The 23,820-nt window shown below is 39.9% G+C and overlaps 1 protein-coding gene across 5 annotated transcripts in view; it reads left to right on the top strand.

Moving 5' to 3' along the window:
* The first annotated feature begins 1,955 nt into the window (after window positions 1–1,955).
* The window catches only part of OCRL (OCRL inositol polyphosphate-5-phosphatase), a 62,680-nt gene continuing 40,815 nt past the window's right edge, over window positions 1,956–23,820 (top strand). For 3 of the 5 annotated variants that reach the window (XM_045068053.1, XM_045068052.1, XM_045068050.1), the window contains exons 1-4: window positions 11,402–11,629; window positions 11,881–11,960; window positions 18,069–18,148; window positions 21,352–21,390. In XM_045068053.1, coding sequence (XP_044923988.1) covers window positions 11,591–11,629; window positions 11,881–11,960; window positions 18,069–18,148; window positions 21,352–21,390 — 238 coding nt within the window. In that variant the 5' untranslated portion in view covers window positions 11,402–11,590. Of the gene's footprint in view, window positions 2,026–11,401; window positions 11,630–11,880; window positions 11,961–18,068; window positions 18,149–21,351; window positions 21,391–23,820 lie in introns of those variants that run through there. The other 2 variants (XM_045068051.1, XM_013050019.2) reach the window with 2 other exon arrangements.

Raw genomic sequence — 23,820 nt, 5'->3', positions numbered from 1 at the left:
CATATAGTGCAACTGAGAGTGTAAGTTGTACAACCACTTTGGAAACCAGTTTGGTATCATTACCTAGAACTGAACACGTATGTACCCTATGATGGATTGTGGTAGAGAAACAGAGAAGCCACTCTGATTCCCCTTCAAGGAAGGACATTCTGCACAGGTATGGGGAATGCATCAACAGATAGCCTCAAGCTGCCAGCTCCCTGAGGGTCGGCCTTAGCCGCAGAGAGATGCCTTACTCAAAGTCATGCTCTTCCTAAGGTGAATGAGTAAGGCAAGAGAGTAACTGAGTGAGGTTTGAAGCAGAACACACAGATGGGCACTACTTATTCCCAAGTTCCACACCAAGTCAGCTCAAGCTTTGTCAGACTTGTATCTCAGTTCATCTTCTTCCACTGCTCAATCCTGCTTCCTTCACCTTTCTTCCACAAGTGTTAGTCCCTAATAAACATCTTGCACTCAATACTCCATCTCAGCTTTTGTTTCTGGAGAGCCCAAATTGCAACACCTTGACCTAGTAATTCCACCAGGATAATATATCCTAGAAAATAATCATATGTGCACCAAAACCCATATACAAGAGTGTCCATAGTAGGTTTTTTTAAAAGATTTTATTTATTTGACAGAGAGAGATCACAAGTAGGCAGAGAGGCAGGCAGAGAGAGAGGAGGAAGCAGGCACCCTGCTGAGCAGAGAGCCCGATGTGGGACTCGATCCCAGGACTCTGAGATCATGACCCGAGCCGAAGGCAGCGGCTTAACCCACTGAACCACCCAGGCGCCCCCCCCATAGTAGGTTTTATTTATAATAGCGAAATACTTGAAACCATTTCAATGTCCATCAACAGGAGAATGAATGAATTGTGATGTATTGATACAATGAAACATTATGCATCAAAGAAAATGACAGTTATATACAGCTACATGAGTGACATAATATTGAGTGAAATGAGCAAGATACAAAAGAGTGAATACTGTATGAGGTCATTCATAGAAAGTTGAAAAACAGGCAAAGGCATTTATGGCTGCATCTGTAATTGGCAAAACTATAAAGAAAAGCAACAAAATGGGTAACACAGAAGTCAAGATAGTGGTTATGTACAGGAATGATCTTCAAAAATTTTAACAGCTGTTATGACACAAACCTTGGCTAATCCAAATAGACAGAAGCTTTTATACCTCATCAGAGTATGCGAGCTCAGTACCAGCCCTGGTTTAATTCTGGGTGGATGAAGAAGAGGTGGTCGAGAGAAAGGCGTCTGGTTTGGGGGTGTCTTCCAAACTGCTAACAACGTTTGCTTTCTTTTCTTTTTTCTTATTTAAGGTTTTATTTTTAAATAATCTCTACACCCAATATGGGGCTCAAACTCATGACCCCGAGGTCAAGAGCCACATGCTCTATCAACTGAGCCAGCCACGCTCCCGAACGGTGTTTGATTTCTTGACCTGGATAGAAGTTACATGGGCACTCACTTTATAATCATTTGTTAAACTGTACATATATATTTTATGTTCATTAAAAGAAGGAAAAATAGGGGCACCTGGGTGGCTCAGTCATTAAGTGTCTGCCTTTGGCTCAAGTCATGATCCCGGAGTCCTGGGATTGAGCCCCACATTGGGCTCCCTACTCAGTGGGGGACCTGCTTCTCTCTCTCTCCCTCTGCCTCTCCCCTAGCTTGTGCTCTCTGTCTCACCCTCTCTCTCAAATAAAAAAAAAATAAAAATCTTTTTAAAAATTTTTAAAAAGAAGGGAAATAAGCATACTATGGAAAATTGTAAAAAAATGTTTTCTAAACATTTACTTAAAAAAGTATAACTGTAAAGTGCTGCAGAGGTGGTGGGGAAGTGAAGATAAGAATGATCAGAGCTCATCCTGTGCTTATTTGTTCTGTAACAATATGATACAAGGTAGACCTTGAGAGGTTCTATAAGAGATACACAGAGACGGACAGAGACGGTTGTTCAGGAGAGGGAGAATTCTTTTCCAGCTGAGGACTGAGAGAAGAAAAGCTTCAGAGGACCATCTGAGGTGAGCATTGAAGAATAGAGAGGATTTCAGCAGGTATAGTTGCAGGGAAAGTTATCATTAATAAGATGGAAGTAGTAGTATGTGATCAAGAAATTAAATAGTCAAATATTTAAAGCAGTATTTCACAACTTGTTTTGATGCTTAACACTCTTAGGAAAATTCCAAATCGTGCATTATTTTCTGCAAGGGATGATTATATGTTCCACAGATACCTATCAAATAGCTGTGGTGCTAGGTGCGTAGCCATAGCAAGACAGACAAGGTTCTGGAGCTTACACGGCCTATATCTGGACTTACATCTAAGTTACCATTCTTCCTGAGAGCAGAGAATAATCTAGCCTTGTCCACATGAACTCAGTAAATTCAATGGTGTGTGTGTGTGTGTGTGTGTGTGTGTGTGTGTGATATTTCATGTTAAACTCAGATTTCAGAGTTATCTCTTTCCTTCTTCATGCCCCTCATGTTGATTTGGAACTGTAGAGTTTATGCAAGACTGAAATAGCAGTGATGGGGAGGAGGTGTCTACTTCTTGGGTTCTTAATATATTCTGCGCCAGCCTTCCTTAGGTTATACAGTCACCCTCTCCTCTGTCCCTACTGCCATTCATTAAGTGGGGGGGGGCAAGTCCCCAGCAAGCCTCTAATGGCATAGTCCCTACTGTGTCCCTAATGGCTACCCAATGCTGCTTCCCCTCATCATGACCACAAGATCCCATCTTCTGGGGTTTTTTTAAGGTTTTATTTATTTATTTGTCAGAGAGAAAGAGAGAACACAAGGTAAGGGAGGAGTAGAGGGAGAAACCGACTCCACTGAGCAAGGAGTCCAACCTGGACTCAATCCGAGGACCCTGGGATCATGACTGGAGCTGAAGGCAGATGCTTAACCCACTGAGCCACCCAGGTGTCCCAAGATCCTATCTTCTAAGTTCCCTTTTCTACTTGCCTTCTTCTTCTCAGTTCTGAGGTTCTTATCTACTAGGATAGAGGGATGGGTTCAATAACCTACAAAGCAAGAATATATTCTGCCCTTCTTTCATGACAACTGTGTTGGAGACGGGACCAGCCTCATGTGCCACTGCTTGTCTTGAGAAGGGTCACAGGATTGAGGATAGAAGGGAGCTTAGGTAATCTTCATAGATCATCCCACTAGATCTATCACAGTGTAGATTAAATGTCACAAATAAACAAAAACTCGGTTGAATTTAGCCATAACTCTACTTTCTCTTTTAGGGTTTTTGAAGTATGTACTAGAGAAATCTTTACGTGCCATGTAAGAATTTTGATCAGATAAATGCAGCTTATGGGTCTGATGGGTATCACCTTGAGAACTTGTAGAATTTTTATCATTTTTATGGTCTGTATTTCAACATCAGCATCTCTTTGATTTTTTATGGATATATATTTAACAGCTTATGACCATTAAAAAAATTGAACACTCTATAAAGGCCAAGACCAAGATAACATGTTAGCAGTATTCAGCTGAATGATCAGTGGAATACCTGAATCACAAGCATATCCGTCTGATTGCTACTAACTGCTGCATGTGTTCAGTTCTTAAGGAAAATGCTGGGTAGAAAATAAGGCTTGTAAACAGTGATCTTGGGAAGTAACTGGAAAGATATGTTCAGGGCAGAATCCTTGGAGCCTTAAATGCCAGGCTAACTCCATATTCTTTCGGTTCAGCATCTCCAATTTCTGAAGGGAGAGGGAAAGTAGGACTGGGTGCACAATGCCAGAGCTGACTATGGGATTCTTGAAGCAGAAAGGAGAGTCTAACCTTAGAGAATGAAATAGAGGTGGAAGTCAAAGGAAATGAAGAAACCACCTAGGATAGGAATTAAGTAGCAAGTACCAAATTCTATAAGGAACAAAAAGTATAAATGGAAATATGTAAAAAAAAAAAAAAAGAACTCTTCTTTATGCTGCTTTTTATGGAAAGCAGTATCTGTACTGGATTTGTGTATATGAAAAGTGAGTCTTTTCAACTAGTGGTGACTTAAAAATCTGTGAATCATTTATACCTCTGCCCAGCCTGCCTTTCAGCCTCTGGCTGCTGACTCACCGATGCGAAATCTTCCCGGGCCTCATCTGTGTTAGGCAGGCCTGTTTCTGCCTTCACAGGCCTTAAGCTTTCTCACTTGTGAAGGCTTCAGCCAGCCTCATATTAAACATATTAAAATGCATCCACATTCTGCATTAAATATTTATATTTTTGTTATAAATTTTTGAAAGGGCTTTTGTAATTTTGTTCTTGAAATTATTTGTCTGTGCATAACTAATTTAATTTATGATGGCTGTGATTTCTCCATAATCATTATGCATATTTGGACATTCTTGGGAAGTGAGAAGATCCAACCTAAAAGTTGTTTTCAAAGACTGAATTTTTTAATAAATAGAAAATTGAATAATTAATGAACTTGATATGTTATGTTTTGTAGCCTTTAATTAAATGATTATTTTTGAATTTTCCCATTTTCTTTTAGTATTTTATACTCTCCTTAAGATCTCACTTTTTAATTTGTCTCTAAAAAGCCTTTAAGTTCTAAGCTCTTAGTTATAGTTGTCTAATAAAAAAATAAGCACTGTGCACTGACGTGTGTTTGTGGTGGTGGTGGTGAAGGTGGTGAGACTCGTGTTTTCTTGAAGCTAGAATTTTGTTTATTTGAATTTTATTAAATGACCATTCAACTCTTTTCACTGCATGTTTCTTGTATGTAAATACAAGTATAGGGTATAAGACCTTTAGTTAGGCAAATGGTCATCTGATGATGATAGGTGAGAACAATCAGAGGTATACATTAAGGAATTTACTATAGAATTGAGAAAACTTGAGTTAGTAGGTACTGTAGATGAAGGTGAGCAAGTTCATCAATAAACCTGAAGCTTTAAACTGGGGTGACAAGTTAAACAGTGGTACCATTAACAACTGTAGCTAAGTCAGAAGGTGGTTGTGGATAAAATAATGATTTTAGCCAACTTACAAAAATTATTTAACACCTACATAAGCTCTTAAGTAAGCATAGTCCCTGAAGTGAGACTTCAAATATACAATAATTTGCTGCTGGGTCAGACCTAGGCATGATTACATTGGTCAAGCTTGCCTTCCTTCTGTCTGCTGACCCCAGGCTGAGGGGGTATATATTTTTACCTCGTTTTGACTTCAGGATCAGCTACTCCAACATGTCACAACTACCACTTCAGACTCTCTCACTTCATGACTTCTGCTTTGCCTGTTATACTAATTCTCAAGCTTAGTACACCTTTTCAGTATATTTTTTCTACTCTTGCTTTTGATCTGCCAAGTATAGACAAAGAAAATTACAGACCTTTGCTGATTTGGACAACCACGGAAATTCAGGTTATTTGCCTCCAACTGGGCTTGCTCTGTTGCTCTAAAACCCCTTATTTTAAAAAAAGAGATTTTATTTATTCATCTGAGAGACAGAGAGAGTGAAAGAGAGAGAGCGGCGCATGCGTGCATGACTGGGGAAGGAGCAGGGAGGGAAAAAAATGCAGACTCCCCACTAGGTGGGTAGCTGAACTTTGGGCTTGATCTCAGGACCCCAAGATCATAACCTGAGCCAAAATCAGACACTTAACCAACTGAGCCACCCAGGTGCTCCTCTAAAACCCCTTAATTTTTCTGGATTCATTGTCATTCTCCAATGGTGCCTGTTCCCTTTTTCTCCACCTTGTTCAAGTTCCCAACCCCTCTCTCTCAACTTCAGTTTCATTACCTTAAATGTGATAATTCAGGTAGAGCAGTTACCATAAAGCCTGACACACAGAGGGTTCTCAGTGAAAACTTATTGTTAGTACTGTTAATACTGAATGAACAGCATATTGTGTTTGGTTAAAAAGTTCTGACTTTGGGGGCGCCTGGGTGGCTCAGTGGGTTGAGCCGCTGCCTTCATCTCAGGGTCCTGGGATCAAGTCCCGCATCAGGCTCTCTGCTCAGCAGGGAGCCTGCTTCCCTCTCTCTCTGCCTGCCTCTCCGTTTACTTGTGATTTCTCTCTGTCAAATAAATAAATGAAATCTTTTTAAAAAATGCAAACTATAAAAGAAAGAGTTCTGACTTTGGAGTCAGACAAACATTAAGTTTGAATGTTAAATTTGACATTTACTAGTTAATGGGCAAGTTGCTAAACCTCTCCAAGTCTCAGCTTTCTCACCTTTAAAATGGAAACAGTAATATTAGTATTTTACAAGGATTTAGTGAGGATTAAATGAAAGTGTATGTGTAAATCTATGCAGAATGTGTCTGTCACAAAACTATTGAACATCAGCCACCAGGATTTTTACTGGTATTAGTATTATAACACTCACTTACTACTTTTTTTTTAAGATTTTATTTATTTATTTGACAGAGAGAGATCACGAGTAGGCAGAGAGAGAGAGAGGAGGAAGCAGGCTCCTGCTGAGCAGAGAGCCTGATGCGGAACTCGATCCCAGGACCCCGAGATCATGATCTGAGCCGAAGGCAGTGGCTTAACCCACTGAGCCACCCAGGCGCCCTCACTTACTACTTTTTTTGGAGAAAGTCATCTCCCCTGTCAGGGACCACAGTTTTTAGTGTCCTCATCTCAATATATTTCCGGTTTTTTCACAACCTCTTATTCTTTACAACAACTATTTGAGTACCCCACTATGTATCTGGCACTGTTTTAGATGCTGAGGATACTGTAGGTTTGGAGGAAGAAATCTCTCTCTTCTTCCCTAAAGTTGATTCCTCCATCTGTACCTTGGATTCTCGTCTTTCCCAATCACCAGGAAAATTTTCTTTTTTTTTTTTAAGATTTTATTTATTTCTTTGAGAGAGAGAGAGAGAGATTGAGCATGATATGGGGGCGGAGCTGAGGGAGAGGGAGAAGCAGGCTCCCCACTGTGCAGGGAGCTGGAAGCAAGACTGGATCCCAGGACGGAGAGATCATGACCTGAGCTGAAGGCAGATGCTTAACTGTCTGAGCCACCCAGGTGCCCTTGGAGGAATTTTCTTAGAAATTTTGTTTCCATTTTCTAATATCTTAAATGTATCCCTCTTTCCTAGCCCCTTCCCCTTTGCTTTTCCCCTTGGCTTCAGGTTTTGCCAAGAATTTCTGACTCTGGGGTGCCTGGGTGGCTCAGTGGATTAAAGCCTCTGCCTTCGGCTCAGGTCATGATCCCAGGGTCGTGGGATCGATCCCAGTCCTGGAATCGAGCCCTGCGTCGTCGGGCTCTCTCTCTCTCTCTGCCTGCATCTCTGCCCACTTGTGATAAATAAATAAAATCTTTAAAAAAATAAAAGAATTTCTGACTCTTCTAATTAATTGAATTAAAATCGTATTTCACTCCTTTTTATTTTCAAGCCTCTTCAGTACACGGAATCTTGTTTCCATTCCTCACAATATAGTCCCTTCTCAATTCCCAATCATCTTGTTCCCATCTTCACTACTTACTGAAGCCACTTACGTGGTGGTCTCCAGTGACTTCCTTGACACATCTAAAAAGTCTCTCCATCCTCATTTTTCCATGCAGCATTTGACACTGCTAACCTTCCCCTACATATTATTTCTTTGTTTTTCATTTTCATTGATTGCTAACAATTTCAAAAACAGGAATGTGCATAATATAATATAACCAATTTATGTACCTTCTACCCGGTTCTATTGAATCTTGCAACATTAACTTTCAGAATGGGTTTAAAGAAATAAGTATTATAGATATAGTTGATATTCGCTGTACGCCTCTCCCCAGTCTCAATCCACTTGAATTTGGTGATGATTATGCCCTATCATGTTTTATATACTATTACTATTATATCTATGTAACCATAAGCAACAGATAATATTTTCTAAATATTATTTTTTTAAGATTTTATTTATTTATTTGACAGAGAGATCACAAGTAGACAGAGAGGCAGGCAGAGAGAGAAGGAAGCAGGCTCCCTGCTGAGCAGAAAGCCCGATGTGGGACTTGATCCCAGGACCCTGAGATCATGACCCGAGCCGAAGGCAGCAGCTTAACCCACTGAGCCACCCAGGTGCCCCAGTATTTTCAGACTTTATATCAGTAGACTACTGCACATGTTCTGCTCTTTTTACTCAACATTATATTTTAAGATTTAATTCTGTTAATACATAGTTCAGATTATATGAATTTCAAAATAGTATTTAACTGTATTCATGGTGATTTATTTGCCCATTCACCTGTTGATGGACATTTAATTTGCTTCCCTTTTTTTTTGAGATAACATATAATGCTATAATGAGCATTCTCTTTAAAAACTTTATTTATGGGGGCGCCTGGGTGGCTCAGTGGGTTAAAGCCTCTGCTTTCGGCTCAGATCAGGATCCCAAGGGCTGTGGGATTAAGCCCCGCATCAGGCTCTCTGCTCAGCGGGGAGCCTGTTTTCTCCTCTCTCTCTGTCTCTCTGCCTACTTGTGATCTTTGTCTGTCAAATAGATGAATAAAACCTTTTTTTTTAAAAAAAAAAACTTTATTTAGGTATTTATTTGAGAGAGAGAGAGTGCATGAGCACACATGCCTGCAAGTGGTGGGGGGAGGGAGAGAGGGAGAGAATCCCAAGTAGACTCTGCACTGAGCATGGAGCTTGATGTGGGGCTTGATCCCATATATGACCCTGAGATCCTGAGCCTGCGATCAGGATATAGCTGAAACCAAGAGCCTTTGCCCAACCGACTGAACCACGCAGGCACCCCTTCAATGAGCATTCTTTTTCATGTCTTCTTGTGCATAAAGGTTAGAGTTTTGCCCGAGTCTATACCTGGAAATTGAATTTCTGGGTTGAATTGTATTACATATTCAACTTTATTAGGCCATGTCAAATTTCTCTTCCTAGCAGTTCTACCAGCTTATGGTAGAACTTAAGGAGTTCTACCAACTTCTTCTAGCAATGGATCAGAGAGTTTCATCTGTTCTATATCCTCAACAACACTTGGGGATATCTGAATTTTTAAAGTTTGCCATACCAATGTTGTGAAAAACTACCTCATTGTTTTAGTTTTCAATTTCTCTGAATAGTAATGAAGTGAAACATCCTTTAATGTCTTTTTAAGAAATTTTTATTTAAGTAAACTCTACACCCACCATGGGGCTCATGGGGTTTAAACTCATGACCCTGAGATCAAGAGTCAACCTGCTCTTCTGACTGAGCCAGCCTGGCACCGCCGTCCTTTCATGTCTTTTTTGGCTATTTGGGTTTCTTTGAATATGAATTGCTTATTCATGTATTTTATCAATTTTCTTTCTTTTTCTCACTGATTTATAGGAGTCTTATACATTCTGAACACTAATTCACTCATTAATTTAATCAAAATTTCTCTAGTATATACTTTGTTCCAAGAATGGTTATATGTTCTGGGATTGTAGCTATGAACTAAACAGACAAAATTTCTGCCCTCATGGAACTTACATTCTTGTGGGGGATGGAAGGTAAATAATAGACAACATCAATAAATAAAATAGATAAAATAATGGATAGTGATACATTTTATGGGAAAAAATGAACATGGAGGATGAATGAAGAGGCATGTTTTTGTGAAAGTGGTTAAGAAAATTGTTGAATGGCAATTTTAAATAAAGTTGTCTAGGAATTCCTCACTGAGAAAGCAACATTTGAGCAAAGACCCGAAGGAGGTGAAAGTGCAGGTAAACAGCAAGTGCAAAGGCCCTGGAGCAGGGGTGTGCCTAGAAAGTTCTAGGAATAACAAGGAGCAGTGTGATTGGGCAGAGTGAGTTGCAAAGAGTGGTGGGAGACAATTCTGTAAGGTGATGACAGGTAGAAGTATAGAGCCTCATATTTTGTCCTTTGTCAGTTAAATGTATCAAAAATATCTTCTCCCAGTCTGTGGCTTGTCTTTTAACTTGTTTGTGTTGTCTTGAAGTACAGGCATTTTGAAAGTTAATGTAGTTAAATGCATCTATCAACTCCTTTATTGTTTGTGCTTTTGGTGTCGTAAGTAGTCATTCTTATTCCTTATTCCAAGCTCATAAAGATATCCTCCTATTTTCTTCTGGAAGTTTTGCTTTTTCACGTTTGGATCTTGAATCCACTTGGAATTGAATTTCTCCTCTATGGTATGAGGTAGGGATCTAGTTTGATAATTTTCTATATGGATGATCAAGAGTGCCAGAACCATTTAGTGAATAATCCATTCTTTTTCCACTGATTCGAAATGCCACAGTATGTTGCATATCAACTTTCCATATTTGTGTGTGGATCTGTTTGGGGCTCTGAATTTTGTTCTATGGGTCTGACCAGCTCTACATCGCATGCTCTTAATTACTACAGTTTTAAAATCAGTCTTGCTATCCACTCCACTATAGAGTCTTTTTCTTTTTAAAGATTTGTATTTATTCATTTGACAGACACAGCGAGAGAGGGAACACAAGTAGAGGGAGTGGGAGAGGAAGAAGCAGGCTTTCTGCTGAGTAGGAAGCCTGATGCAGGACTGAGTCTCAGGATCCCAGGGATCTTGACCTGATCTGAAGGCAGATGCTTAATGACTGAGCCACCTAGGCTCCCCTGTAGATTCTTGAGCAAGTAAAAAATGCAAGTGAAACATTATTCCGGGAAGGATGTTCTTATGATTATCAACAGAGTAAAACGGTCAAAGGAGAGATCACAAAGGGGTACCAGTAAAATGATGGGGGTGCAAGTGGAGAGAAAACAAGGAATCTGAAAGTAATTCCAAAGAAAATATTAAAAATGTTTGTTTGTTGAACTATTCGATACAGAGAAATTAGGAGTAAGGAGGAAAGCACATGGCTTAGAAATTTCAAGCCTGAGTGACTGTGTAAAATGATGAGTTAGTTTTGTGGTCCAGTATTGCGTTAACCAGTGGGATATGTTGGCACCGGGTCTGGACCCAGGAAGTGTATTTGGTCTTTGCCTGCTTAGAGATTACCTGGAGGGGGCGCAAAGGAAGAATAAAGGTCTGAGCTTTGGGGATCTTTCTAAAGATTTAGGTGGTGAAAGGAAGAGAGGGAATGGGAAAACATTTGAAGTAGGATAACCACCAAGTGCGTTATAACTGTAATAACGATTTTTTTTTTTTTACTGGATGATGTAGGTCCTATCGGTCCATCACACTTGCGTTCTCTCATAGGTATAGCGGTGCTTTGTTTCTATGGCAACCTTTGATGCCCACAGAACAATTCTTGTGTCACCGGCAGTATTTAAAACGCAGTCCACCCTGGACGTGGTAGAAACGCCCCCGGTCCGTCGGGTCTCTTGCTGCAGTTCCGCTGGTTGGCCGCAGGGGGCGAAATCTGCGGCGGCCTGGAAAACTGGCGGGGGCGCGAGACGCCGCTCTCTCTCGGGTCAGGCTCTCGGCTCTGGGCTCGGCTCCCTGCTCCCGGCTCCCGGTTCCCGGTTCCCGGCTCCCGGTTCCCGGCTCTCGTCTCCCATCTCCCGGGTTCCGGCTCCGGCTCCGGGTTCCCTGTTCCCTGCGCAGTGCTGTTCCTCAAACGACGCGCAGCCGAGGACTGTGGGTGAGGACGCGGGAGGCAGTGTCGTCTGATCCGCCCGCAGTCCGCAGCCCCACTGAGCCTGGAGGCCGCCGGGATGGAGCCGCGGCTCCCGGTTGGAGCCCAGCCCCTTGCTGTATCCGCTTGAGGGAAGGGGGAGGGAAGGCCGGGCAGGGCGGGTGGGGGGTCGGAGGAACTGCGGAATGCGGTGGAGAGGTTGGGGTGCGGTCGGGCCGGGGCCGAGCCGACCGGGGGAAGGGGGACGGCGCGGGAGGCGATGCCTTGGGCAGTGGGGAGGACGGGCGGAGGGATGGGAGCCTCTAACCCGCACCGCGCCACCCCTGCCTGGCCGCGCATTTAGAGGAGACCCTTGACTACTGCCTGCATACTATCGAGGGTATGGAGATGAAGGGTACTCTGCGGGAGCCCCGCGCCCTGACGCTAGCCCGGAGGAACGGGCAATATGAGTAAGTAACCACCTGATTCCCACGGAGAAGGGGAGCCTGCCATTACCTCCTAACACCAAACCGCGACAAGCCACCCACTCTCCTCCCGCTGAGGCTGCGTGGGCAACAGGTTCAGGCCCAGGTGTGAAGTGCGAGTGCTGTAGGCATGGGGTTTTGTCCCCAACTTCCAAGCCGCCAGATCGCTCCTAGCAGTGTGGTTCAGTGGAAGGACTCAACAGGCGGGCGCTGAAGCAGGAAGCCTGGGTTTTTAGTTCCTGCCTCTGCAACTGACATGTGTTGTGTAACCTTGGGCAAGTCAATAATGTTTTCTGGGCTTTGGTGTCCTCAACAGTTAAATAAAAACATTAACTGCCTTTACCTTATGGACTTTGAAGTTGTAACTGGAATAATAATAAATGCTGAAATAGTTTGCAAAAAGTAAAAGTGTTATGGAAAGGCATATTAGCCTTACAGAAGTGCCTTTTCTTAATCCCATTCAACTGGTTCCTCCAGTCTGCCCACCCCCTGTTCCACTTGCTTGAAGGCATAATCATAAATTCAGTAATGGTTTAGTGTACACCAGTAACTGCCTCACTTATTGACTTGACTGATAGAAAAAGTAATGAAATGTGTAGAAACATAAACATTTGGCAGTTTGTCAGTGTGTGTTAACCTTCCATTCTGCCTTGCATTTAGAAGCTCAGTAAACACTGTTGAATAAAAGATTTTTTTTTATAAAAGATTATTTTGATAAGCTGTCACTATAGTTGCTGATCTCACTCCTTTCCACTAGTGCCACATCTTAAAAGTATCCATGGTGACCAGTACATATCATGGGCCCTATCCCTGTGTGCCCAAGCCACCTTCCTTGGTTGTTCATTGGTTTCTTGACATCAGAATTTAAAAATCATTGATCACTCAAATCTTGTCTTCTCCCAACATTGAATTAGGCCTAAAACCAGTTTTTCTCAATCTCTGCTTTTAGATTGCTCAGATCTGTGTCTGGTGCTGTATAATTTACACAGAGGATATTCCCACTAACCTAGCCTTCTCTTTTCTGAGTCTCTTGGTGCCACTCTAACTGGACATTAGTTGGGCTTATGAAGTAGCTTTTCCCTAGGTCCTGTTTGGTCAGCTCTGTTGGTGTGGTAAATTCATGTTGTCTTTCCCAGATTTCAGCAAACCCTGGAAGACCAGTTTAATAGTAAATTCAATAGAAAAGTGAATTGAAGGGCGCCTGGGTGGCTCAGTGGGTTAAGCCGCTGCCTTCGGCTCGGCTCGGGTCATGATCTCAGGGTCCTGGGATCAAGTCCCCCATGGGGCTCTCTGCTCAGCAGGGAGCCTGCTTCCCTTCCTCTCTCTCTGCCTGCCTCTCTGCCTACTTGTGATTTCTCTCTGTCAAATAAATAAATAAAAATCTTAAAAAAAAAGTGAATTGAAGAGTGGAATACCACTGCCACTTCCAAAGGCTAGAATGGGTGAAAAGATGTGACCCTTGGGTAAATCAGTAAAATTTTTGTACTTCTGTTTACTCTTCTGTAAAAACACAATTAGGAGGATAAATAAAAGAGCTACACTGTTGAAATGAACACAGATAGGATGTGGTTCCTTGATTTGATAGGTTTAGAGCTCTAGTTAGCTAATACTGAAGTGACCAGCTGGCTTTGAGATAATTCCTTGTTTCATCTGGCCTCCTGTACTAGAAGAACGTTTAAACATGGAGTGGGGGACACCTGGGTGGCTCTGTTGGTTAAGTGTCTGCCTTTGGCTCAGGTCATCATCCCAGGGTCTTGGGATTGAGTCCCATATTGAACTCCTTGCTTAGCGGGAAGCCTGCTTCTCCCTCTGCCTTTGCTGCTCCCCCTGCTTTGTGCGCGCTCTCTCTCTCTCTGACAAATAAATAAATAAAATCTAAAAAAACAAAAAACAAATGGAGTGGCAGCTCTCCTGACTATTTGTGTCCTCTCCACAAAGAAATCAAAGTCTTCTGTTCCATTTCTGTTTAAGGTACAAGGGTATAGTAACATATAGTATATGCTGGGTACTCTTCTAAGTACTTTCCATGAATTCATTTAGCCATCATGTGAGGTTTACTGTGAAATTATAATATAGTCTCATCATCATCCCCCATTTCTAGATAAAGAATCTGAGGCACAGAGAGATTAAGTCACTTGTTCACAGGAAGTACCAAACCTGAGATGTGAACCTATGTAGAATTTCAGAGTTAACGCTGTTTGAGAAGTTTCTTTTGAAATTGTTTGTTGGTACCTAAAACTGTCATATAATCTATAATCCTCAGATTCTTGTCTCATGGGTACCTTCTCTGACTTGCATTCTTCCAAGTAATTTTCTTATTTTTGGGCTTTTTATATTAGAACTTGAAGCCTATTATAACCTTTAGTTCTGTGGTTCCTGCTGTCAACCATTGGAGAAATTTAGTGGAGAGAGTAAAATTATAATAAAAATAAGAGTTTTTTTTTTGAAATAGGGACTCAAACACTATTCTTTTTTTTTCAAGGAAAATGGATTATGATGCAATGTGTTGTTTCATCTTTAACCTTCCTTGAACTAATCAAAGTATTTCTTAGTAATGCTGAGTTCATATTCACAATCTGTTACTTTTCTGTTTGGACAACTACCAAATTATAATTTCCATTCTTTTTGCCGTATACCTATTACTTTTCATCTTCCTGTTCTGAAAGTAATGATTACATTTAAGAAGAATTTTTTCAAAGATTTTTATTTATTTATTTGACAGAGATCACAGGTAGGCAGAGAGGCAGGCAGAGAGAGAGAGGAGGAAACAGGCTCCCCGCGGAGCTGAGAGTCCCATGTGGGGCTCGATCCCAGGACCCTGGGATCATGACCTGAGCCGAAGGCAGAGGCTTTAACCCACTGAGCCACCCAGGCATCCCTAAGAAGAATTTTTTATACTTATTTTTAGCCCTATTGCTAAAGTTTATTTAGTGACTAACACATAGTAGATATTGGGGAATTGACTTAAATTCCAAGTTTATCTTTGTTTTGTGATGGATTTTGAGGAGGTTGCACTTTTTTTTTAAAAAAAGATTTTATTTATTTATTTGACAGAAAGAGATCACAAGTAGGCAGAGAGGCAGGCAGAGAGAGAAGGAAGCAGGCTCCCTACTGAGCAGAGAGCCCAGGACCCTGAGATCATGACCTGAGCCGAAGGCAGCGGCTTAACCCACTGAGCCACCCAGGTGCCCTAGGAGGTTGCACTTTTTAAATTGAGATATATTTGACATTATATGTTTCAAGTGTACAACACAATGATTCAGTATTTGTATATATTGTGAAATAGTCATAATCTAGCTAATATCCATCACCACACAGTTACAGATTTTTTTCTTATAAGAATTTTTAAGATCTACTCTCCTAGTATCTTTCTTTTTTTTAAAAGATTTTATTCATTTATTTGACAGACAGAGATCACAAGTAGGCGGAGATGCAGGCAGAGAGAGAGGAGGAAGCAGGCTCCCTGCTGAGCAGAGAGCCCGATGCGGGGCTCGATCCCAGGACCCTGGGATCATGACCTGAGCTGAAGGCAGAGGCTTTAACCCACTGAGCCACTCAGCCGCCCCATCTAGTATCTTTCAAATATACAATACAGTGTTATTGACAGTAGTCACCATGCTATACATTACATACCCATGACTTTTTATTTTATAACTGGTAATACGTACCTTTTGACCCCCCTTGATCCATTTTACCCATACCGTACCCCTGACAACCACTGATCTGTTCTCTGTATCTGTGATTTCAGGGTTTTGTTTTGTTTTAAGATTCTACATATAAGTGCGATCATATGGTATTTGTCTTTCTCTGACTTACTTCATTTACAATAATTCCCTCAAGGTCCATTCATGTTGTTTGTTTCATGATGGCTTTTTTTTGGAGATTTTTATTTATTCATTTATTTTTGAGAGAGAGAGAGAGAGAGAGAAAATGAGCCAGGAGAGGGGCAGAGGGAGAAGCAGATTCCCAGCTGAGCAGGGAGCCCAGTGCAGGACTCTTTCCAGGGCCCTAGGATCATGACCTGAGTCAAAGGCAAACGCTTAACCAACTGAGCCACCAGGTGCATCTTCATAATGGCTTTTCACAGTACAATCCAGTTAAAGTTTTACTGCCAATGTCAAACACTCTATTTCTTTTTTTTTTTTAAAGATAGATATTTATTTATTTATTTGACAGAGATCACAAGTAGGCAGAGAAGCAGGCAGAGAGAGAGGAGAGAAGCAGGCCCTGAAATCATTACCTGAGCCGAAGGCAGAGGCTTTAACCCACTGAGCCACCCAGGCGCCCCTCACTCTATTTCTCATCTTCATTTCTTTGAGATTATATTGGTTTGTGTTCATTTTCCCAAAAGTCAGCTCTTCTTCCTTCACTCTTGCGTTGTCAGTTTTTATCTAGTTTCTGATATTCATTTGGCTTTACAGAACTTTCTGCTCAACTTACGAACTCTGTTGGCTGAAAGGAACCTGCCCAAGGGCACCTGGGTGGTGGCTTAGTTGGTTAAGCATCCAACTTTTATTTTTGGCTCAGGTCCTGATCTCATGGATTCTCAGATTGAGCCCCATGTCCAGCTCTGCACTCAGTGGGGAGTCTGCTTGAGAGTCTCTCTCTCTCCCTCTCCCCCGGCCCCTCCCCACACTCATGCACACATGTTCTCTCTCTAAAACAAATAAATAGTTTTTTTTTAAAAGGAGCATGCTCCATATTCCTCTAATCACCTTAAAATATGAACCTTTGCAAATTAGGTAAGCAGAATCAGAGCAGAAAGATAGCATTAATATTTTTATTTCCACTTAGTTCTCTCTAGGCAATTCTTTTCCTCATGTTATCTCCTTTAAAGTGAACACATTTGAAATAAAAATTCATAAGGCCAAAACAAGTCCTCTGAAAAGACACAAACTAGAAATAAAACCCCTTAAAACAATGACATTTTTTAATGTCAGAGGCTGAACAAGTTATGCTTAGAAATTTATCTGTTTATAGTTTAGTTAAACTGGTTCATTTATTCACCCAGTATTGAGCATCTATATTAGGCAGGAAGCAAAACTGAGTATGATAAGGTCTTTGTTTTCAAGGAGCTCAAATCAGTGAGGGAAATAAATATAACTGCAGTGGAGGGCGTTTGTGCTTTAACAAAGAGGTAAACAAAGGGGTAAACAGAGGATTAGGGTACCGGTTCTGCTTCGGACAGGAGAAGCTGCTAAGAGGAGGTGATATTTGAGCTAGGTCTCAGGAAGAAGAGTGTTTCTGGCAAAAAGTACCATCTGAGGACTGCTTGATTTGGGGGAAGCTAGGAGATATTCAGAATGGTTGCTTACAAATAGGTCATCCCTTGATTCTGGGCCACTAAGAATAAGTAGTAAATGAAAATTAATATTTCAGGAATACATAGAAATACATTTAGAAGTCTTTCATTTCATACTGGGGGCCCAGATTCAGTCCTGTTTACCTAGAAACGCCAGCCTCAAGTTGGAAGCCAGAGTGAAAGCACAAGGAATGTAAAAGCCCTGGTTGTGAGATCTGCTACCCTGTTGGTCATGGGTTGTTTTAACTGATCCAGCTGGCTGGACACTTCTTCGTACTTCTCCATGAACCTATTTACTTGTTTGAAGAGACAGAACCATTGTTTGGAAAAAGCCATGAGAATATAATCTGAAGGCTAATCTATGAAATTTCTAATTCATTTATTCAACAAACTTGAGTGCTAAGTTCTAGGCACTATGCTAGGTACTAGAAATACTATGGTGAAAAGACAACCATAGTCTGCCTTCATGGAGTTCACACTTAGCTACTCTTCACTCTGCTATGCATACTCTAAATGTGTATGCACTATAATTCTTGTTTTTAAGATCATAAGCTGTGTTTAGGACATAGTCTATTATATATTCTTTATGGCAAAGGACAGTGTGGTATTCAGATATTGATCATCACTAATATCCTCTTAGATCCAGAGCAATTTCTAGCTGTCATGATGCTCAGATCCAGGGAATGAGATACAGGAAGTCTAATAAATATGGACTAGATTTGTGTAACTAGATTTGTTAAATGTTTGAATTTTTCAGTATTTATTCCCTGATGCATTCTTCTGTTTCCTAGGTTAATAATCCAGTTGCGCGAGAAGGAACAGCATGTTCAAGATATCATTCCTATAAATAGCCACTTCAGATGTGTTCAAGGTACTGGCTTTAATTGCCTAGCTAGTTTTACAGTGTTTTTTCCTGGTCATTATTGCATCGTGTAATACCATACATATTTAAATTTGTCACTGCACATAAATGAAATGTATTACTCTTTGCATAAAATGATAACATTACTAAGCTACTATTGAGAAGATGCTTTGTCTGTGAGTGCTGAAGGATTGTACTGAAATGCAATCACCTGCTTCCCTCGTTGGGAGTTAGAGGTGTATGTAGTCTGTTACCTATGATGGTAGTCTTTTATGCTTATGGACCTATGTTTGGATCTAAATGACATTCTTGGTTTTAACAAACACACTGCTCATTGTAAAGTATCAAGGTCACTTGGATTCACACACATTCAGCACTTTCTCCCCACACTATTCGAAATTAAAATATTTGGCAACAAGCCTTACCAGATTTTAATACCTTACACTCAATTGTGCTGATTCTCAGACCTTGACATTGGTGAATCATAAGAAAATTGACTCCCAAGGAGGAAATATTTGGCTTCCTGCCTGCAAATTTGGGGACAAAGAACAGAACATTTGTTGTTTCATCTGCTATAATGAGACTCAAAATTTGGGAGATTTGTGTGGGAGCTGTTGCTTCTGTTATCTCACATTGCTCTAGAAGGGAAATTGATTACTAGAGAACAAATGCATTATGTTTCCAGTGGGTTCATTGGTGTCATCAGAAAGAAGCATTCTGTATCAACTGTAGCTTTTTGAAAAACTTGAATCTTATCTTGCATAGATTTTTTTCCTTAAGTTTCATAGAATCTTATTTTTATCACAGAAGTAATGCATATGCTGTAGAAAGTTTGAAAAGACAGAAAAAGTGTAAAGCAAATAAGTACATTCCTATCTTTCAGAGATAAACACCTAACATTTCCTTTTCTTCTACACATGTAACTTTTAGGGTGGGCAGAACTCATACTATATGCAGTTTTTTGTGTGTTCTTTATGCCGTCATATTCTGATTGCTTTTCCATGCTATTAATAGGTATATATATGCCATTTTATGAATAGCCCATAATGTAGTTATTCCCATGTTTGACATTTGGGGTTTTTTTTGCTAGTTTAAATAGTAATGTGATGAATATCTCTGTACATAAACCTCCTTGTATATCTCTTATTAGGATTTATTACTCTAAATAGAAATACTAAATGGGTCTGACTTTTTAAGAAAATATATATTAAGAATTAAAAATACCTGCAATGAATTGTATCCACATTGTATAGAAGAATGAAATCATAGCCATTTAGCTTGCACTGTGTGAGAGGGACATATTGAACAAGACATCTGCATGCCATAGTAAGTTGCTATGGTCATTTCACTTTTCACCTTTGTGGTCACAAACTCCTTTCACCTTTAAGGAGGTGAAAAGCCATGACCTCAGTAAGTTTTAGCATCCTATTAACTCTGTACCTTTTTGTACTATTTCTACAACCTCTTTTTACATTATTTCTCTTAGTATTCTTTTTAATAGGAAATGGTCGATTGTTAGATTGTAATCTAAGAAAATATGTGTGTACACACATCGTAGTTCCCCATAACAGAAGGAACAGTTACTTCCTTGTTTTTACACCCTTTCTGTTTCCCAACCTGTTGCATCTATTTTGATAAGTCTATAAATTCTTGGTTTTTATTTATTTTTTTTAAGCTTTTTAAAATTTATTTGAGAGAGAGAGGGAGAGAGAGAGTGAGAGAGCCACAAGCAGGGGGAGGGGCAGAGGGAAAGGGAGAAGCAGGCTCCGCACTGAGCAGGGATCTCGATGCTGGGCTTGATCCCAGGACCCCAGGACCATGGCCTAAGCCAAAGGCAGATACCCAACCAGCTGAGCCATCCAGGCACCCCAATACTTGGTTTTAAATAATTAAAGTTACTGAAGAACAGTGAAAAATTTATAGTACTTATGTCTTGATACACTATTGTCCCTTGCTAGTCTCATGCTAATGAGAATATTGAGGCTATTTTTTAATATCAGATAACTACTTATAGTAGCTACTGTAATAGCTGAATAATGGGACCAAATATACAATCCAGGCTTGTGAGGGATCTAGAAAAGGCTGAGACTACTCCATCTGGCCAAGGTAGATCCAGGCTAATCCTAAGGAGTCAGTACCCAGAGTTCAACTAGCCAGGAGGGTCTTACAAGTGCTGTTGGCCAGATCCAGGGGAGTCAGAGAAGAGATAGGTTGCATCTAGACACTGGAAGGAAGGAAGGAAGTCCAGGAGAGCCAGCTGGGAGAAAATAGAACTGAACTTGGAGGCTGTGCTTTGCCCTGTTTTATACTTCCTTGTTGGGTGTGATAGGCCAGACCCCATGTATTAATTGTAGCCTGAAGGTCAAGAGCTTAAGGTATTCTCTGATCCTAAATGGGGCAGAGGCAGAAGAAATGAGATCACTGGGAAGTTTTCAGAGACAAAATCCGAGTTAAGAAAGTAATTCACCTTTGGACCTTTAGGATCACTTCCATGGCTTTTTTTTTAAGATTTTAAAAAATTTGTTCATTTTTAGAGAGTGGGGGGAGGGGCAGAGGTGGAGGGAGCCCCACACACAGAGCCCACAGAGCCCTATGAAGCCAGATGCAGATGCGGGGCTCTATCCCATGACTCTGAGATTATGACCTGAGCTGAAATCAAGAGTTGGACGCTCAATCAACTGAAACACCCAGGTGCGTCTTGGCTTTCTATAAGAATTATCTAGGGGCACCTGGCTGGCTCAGTTAGTAGAGATTATGACTGACTCTTGATCTTGGTGTTGAACCCCATGTTGGGTGTAAAAAATCACATAAAAATGAAAACGTTTTTAAAAAAAGAGTTAACTAAGTGACACAGTTAGATTATATTAAATCAGTATGTTATAGTTGAGGGGAATTAAATTCATCTTTGCTTGAATTAATATGTTTATATTGCCTACTATTGCTGTTCCTTAATTTGGTTTGAGGTGTTCCATATGGTTAATTGTTCAGTTTAGTTTTCTTTTAGTTGAATTGCTTATAATCTTTAGAACCTAGTGCTTCCAAAATCCATTTTTAAAAATGCTAAACAAAAAAAGCAAAGGATTTTTAAAATGTTTTCTAAGACCCAGGAGTGGTGACTGAGAGAAACAATTATTTACTTAGGCATATACCTTTTTTAGTTGTAATGAATGGTTTTCTCTTCCCTGATCCTGTTCTTTGTTTTTTTCCCTCAGAAGCAGAAGAAACTCTTTTGATTGATATAGCTTCAAACAGTGAGTACCATTCTGAATGGAATTTACTTTCATTCAACATATATTTAATTGAATACCCACTAAGACCCCTTTTGGGGCATGTTTTGATTTTACCATTTTATCCTGTATTCTTCATTTTCTTAAGGCAGCCATACAAATTAAGTTTGCCCCCTAAAAACTTTTAGTCTAAACATAAGAAAAAGCAGGTAGCTGGCAAGAATCTAAAAAGTTGAAGAGGTGATCTGCTTCTCTAATGCTGAACTTCTTTGAGCCATCAGTATTTTTGGCATCAGTGGTTTTGTTTTTTAACTGCTATTATATTTAAAATTTTTCTCCTCATTCGCTGTTTATTTTTGCGTATTAAATCATAATGGTTTCCTTTAGTCATTATATCATTTTGGGAGGCCATAGAGTCCCCCTTGTACTGAGGGACTCAGTTTGATTGCTTGTCTCAGGCTACCTCTTTTTCCTTAAAATAATTTTGGTCTTTCATTTAAGCTCCATCCCCTCAAGGCATCCCTTCATCAGAAAGAACACAGTCTTCCTTCTCACTGTTTCACTTTTCTCATTTTTATCTGTTTGAAGCAAATCATCATTGACTTTCTGTGCAAGCTGTTCTCTGTTTATCATCCAATTGTACTGTGTTATGGGGAGGATAAAATGGGCACTCGAACGCTACCTTGACTACTCAGTGGTTGCTATGGAAAGGAGTTTGTGACCACATGAATGTTAATCAAACTGGTTGCCTTATCTCTTGCTTGAGTCCTTACCTTGAGGCTATGGGTTATACATAATTTTGTTTAGAAGCAGTCCCTGTTCTGGCTACCATTACTTTGTATTGAATAGTTCAGTTAGACTTTTTCTGATTTGGGTTTTATTATTCTTTTCTTTGGTCATGGATTTTAGAAGTCTTAAGGGTTGGTTCTAAAAAGCTAAATAAACCCAGCTGCTGATTTCTACAGGTATTCAAGAGGGCAAATAACTTACTATCTATGTCTTACTGTGTTTACAAAGGAGAAGACAGAAACAACACTAAAAGAATAAAATGTGAGCAAAGGCAGTTCAGTAGTGACTGACATTGCTGACAAAATAAGATGCCAAAATGTCCTGTTCCCGTAGAAATAGATACTTGAGCCAAAGCCGAAAAGTTAAACTGAGCTGTGCCTTTTCTCTTATAAACACCTATTTATAGCATCAGTTCTTTTGGCTTTTCCTACATAGAAATTAGCCATGTGTTGCTTTGTCCTGGGTTCAAGTTACTGGATCATAGCAGGATCAGTAACCACTTGAATAAAATCCTTCGTTATTTCTGCCCATTTAGTAATATTTTCAGGGAAACCAGATTCTGTCTTGATCTTTGCGCTTCATACATAAACCTTTAAAGCATATAGTATGTGCAGGAGGGAGGCCCTGGTTTGTTAGGCAGGCCTGATTTTAATGTAAATATGTTTTCCCATTGTCTGGATGTTGGTTTTAAACATTTTATATTTTTCTGATTATTGAGGTAATAAATATATCTTCATTATGTACAATTTGGAAAATTCAGAAAAGTTTGAAATATCAAATTGAAATTATGTTCCTGCAATCTAGAGATCATTGCTGTAGGTAACACTGTTACGTGTCACTTTCCAGTCTTTTATGTTTTTATATGATTGGAATCTTTATATGTAGTTTTTATGTTGCATTTTCATTAACTTTATATTGTGAGCTTTTTCCATGTCATTTAAAATTATTTAAAAACATGATTTTTAATGACTAATATTTCACCATAAGTATGTGCCAGATTTTACTAAATTAACTCCTTTTTAAAATTAAGACACTGTCAAGGAACATGGTGTATCACTGTACTAACTAACAGTTACCGGGTTTTAGATATTTATCTTTTATCCAGTCACTTTATAGAAATATATTTAAAATTTTGGGGGTGCTGTTTATTTTGTTCGTTTTGATAGACAGCCTTAATCATCTGCAAATAATAATTTTGTCTCCTTCCTTGTACCTGTAACTATTAGTTTTGCTTCATGTCTCATTTCACCAATGAGAATTTTAAGACCAATATTAAATAATGATGATAATCCTTGTTTAGCTCCTATTTTCAGTAAGAATGCCTCAGGTGGTACTTCATTGTTGAGGACATGATTGCATATTGATTTAATAGGGTTTTTAAAAAACCATATTAAGAAACTACATTTATTTCAAGTTTATGTGGTTTTTAAAATCATAAATGTATATTGAATTTTATCAGATGTCTTTATACTATTTATAGAGATGATTATATTATTATTCCTTATTTGACCTCTTGGACTATATTATACTAATTTCCTGATATTAAATCCTCCTTTACTGTTCATTATTTAACAAATACTTGTTGAGTGCCTTCTATTTGCCAGGCACTGTTCTAAGTGCTGCAGAATCAGTGGAGAACAACATAGATAAGATTGCTGCACCTGC

Source organism: Mustela putorius, unplaced genomic scaffold (genome assembly GCF_011764305.1).
Source record: "Mustela putorius furo isolate JIRA1106 unplaced genomic scaffold, ASM1176430v1.1 tig00003899_pilon_pilon_pilon, whole genome shotgun sequence".
In the NCBI taxonomy this organism is placed as follows: Eukaryota; Metazoa; Chordata; class Mammalia; order Carnivora; family Mustelidae; genus Mustela; species Mustela putorius.
This window is presented reverse-complemented; position numbering and strand designations above follow the sequence as displayed.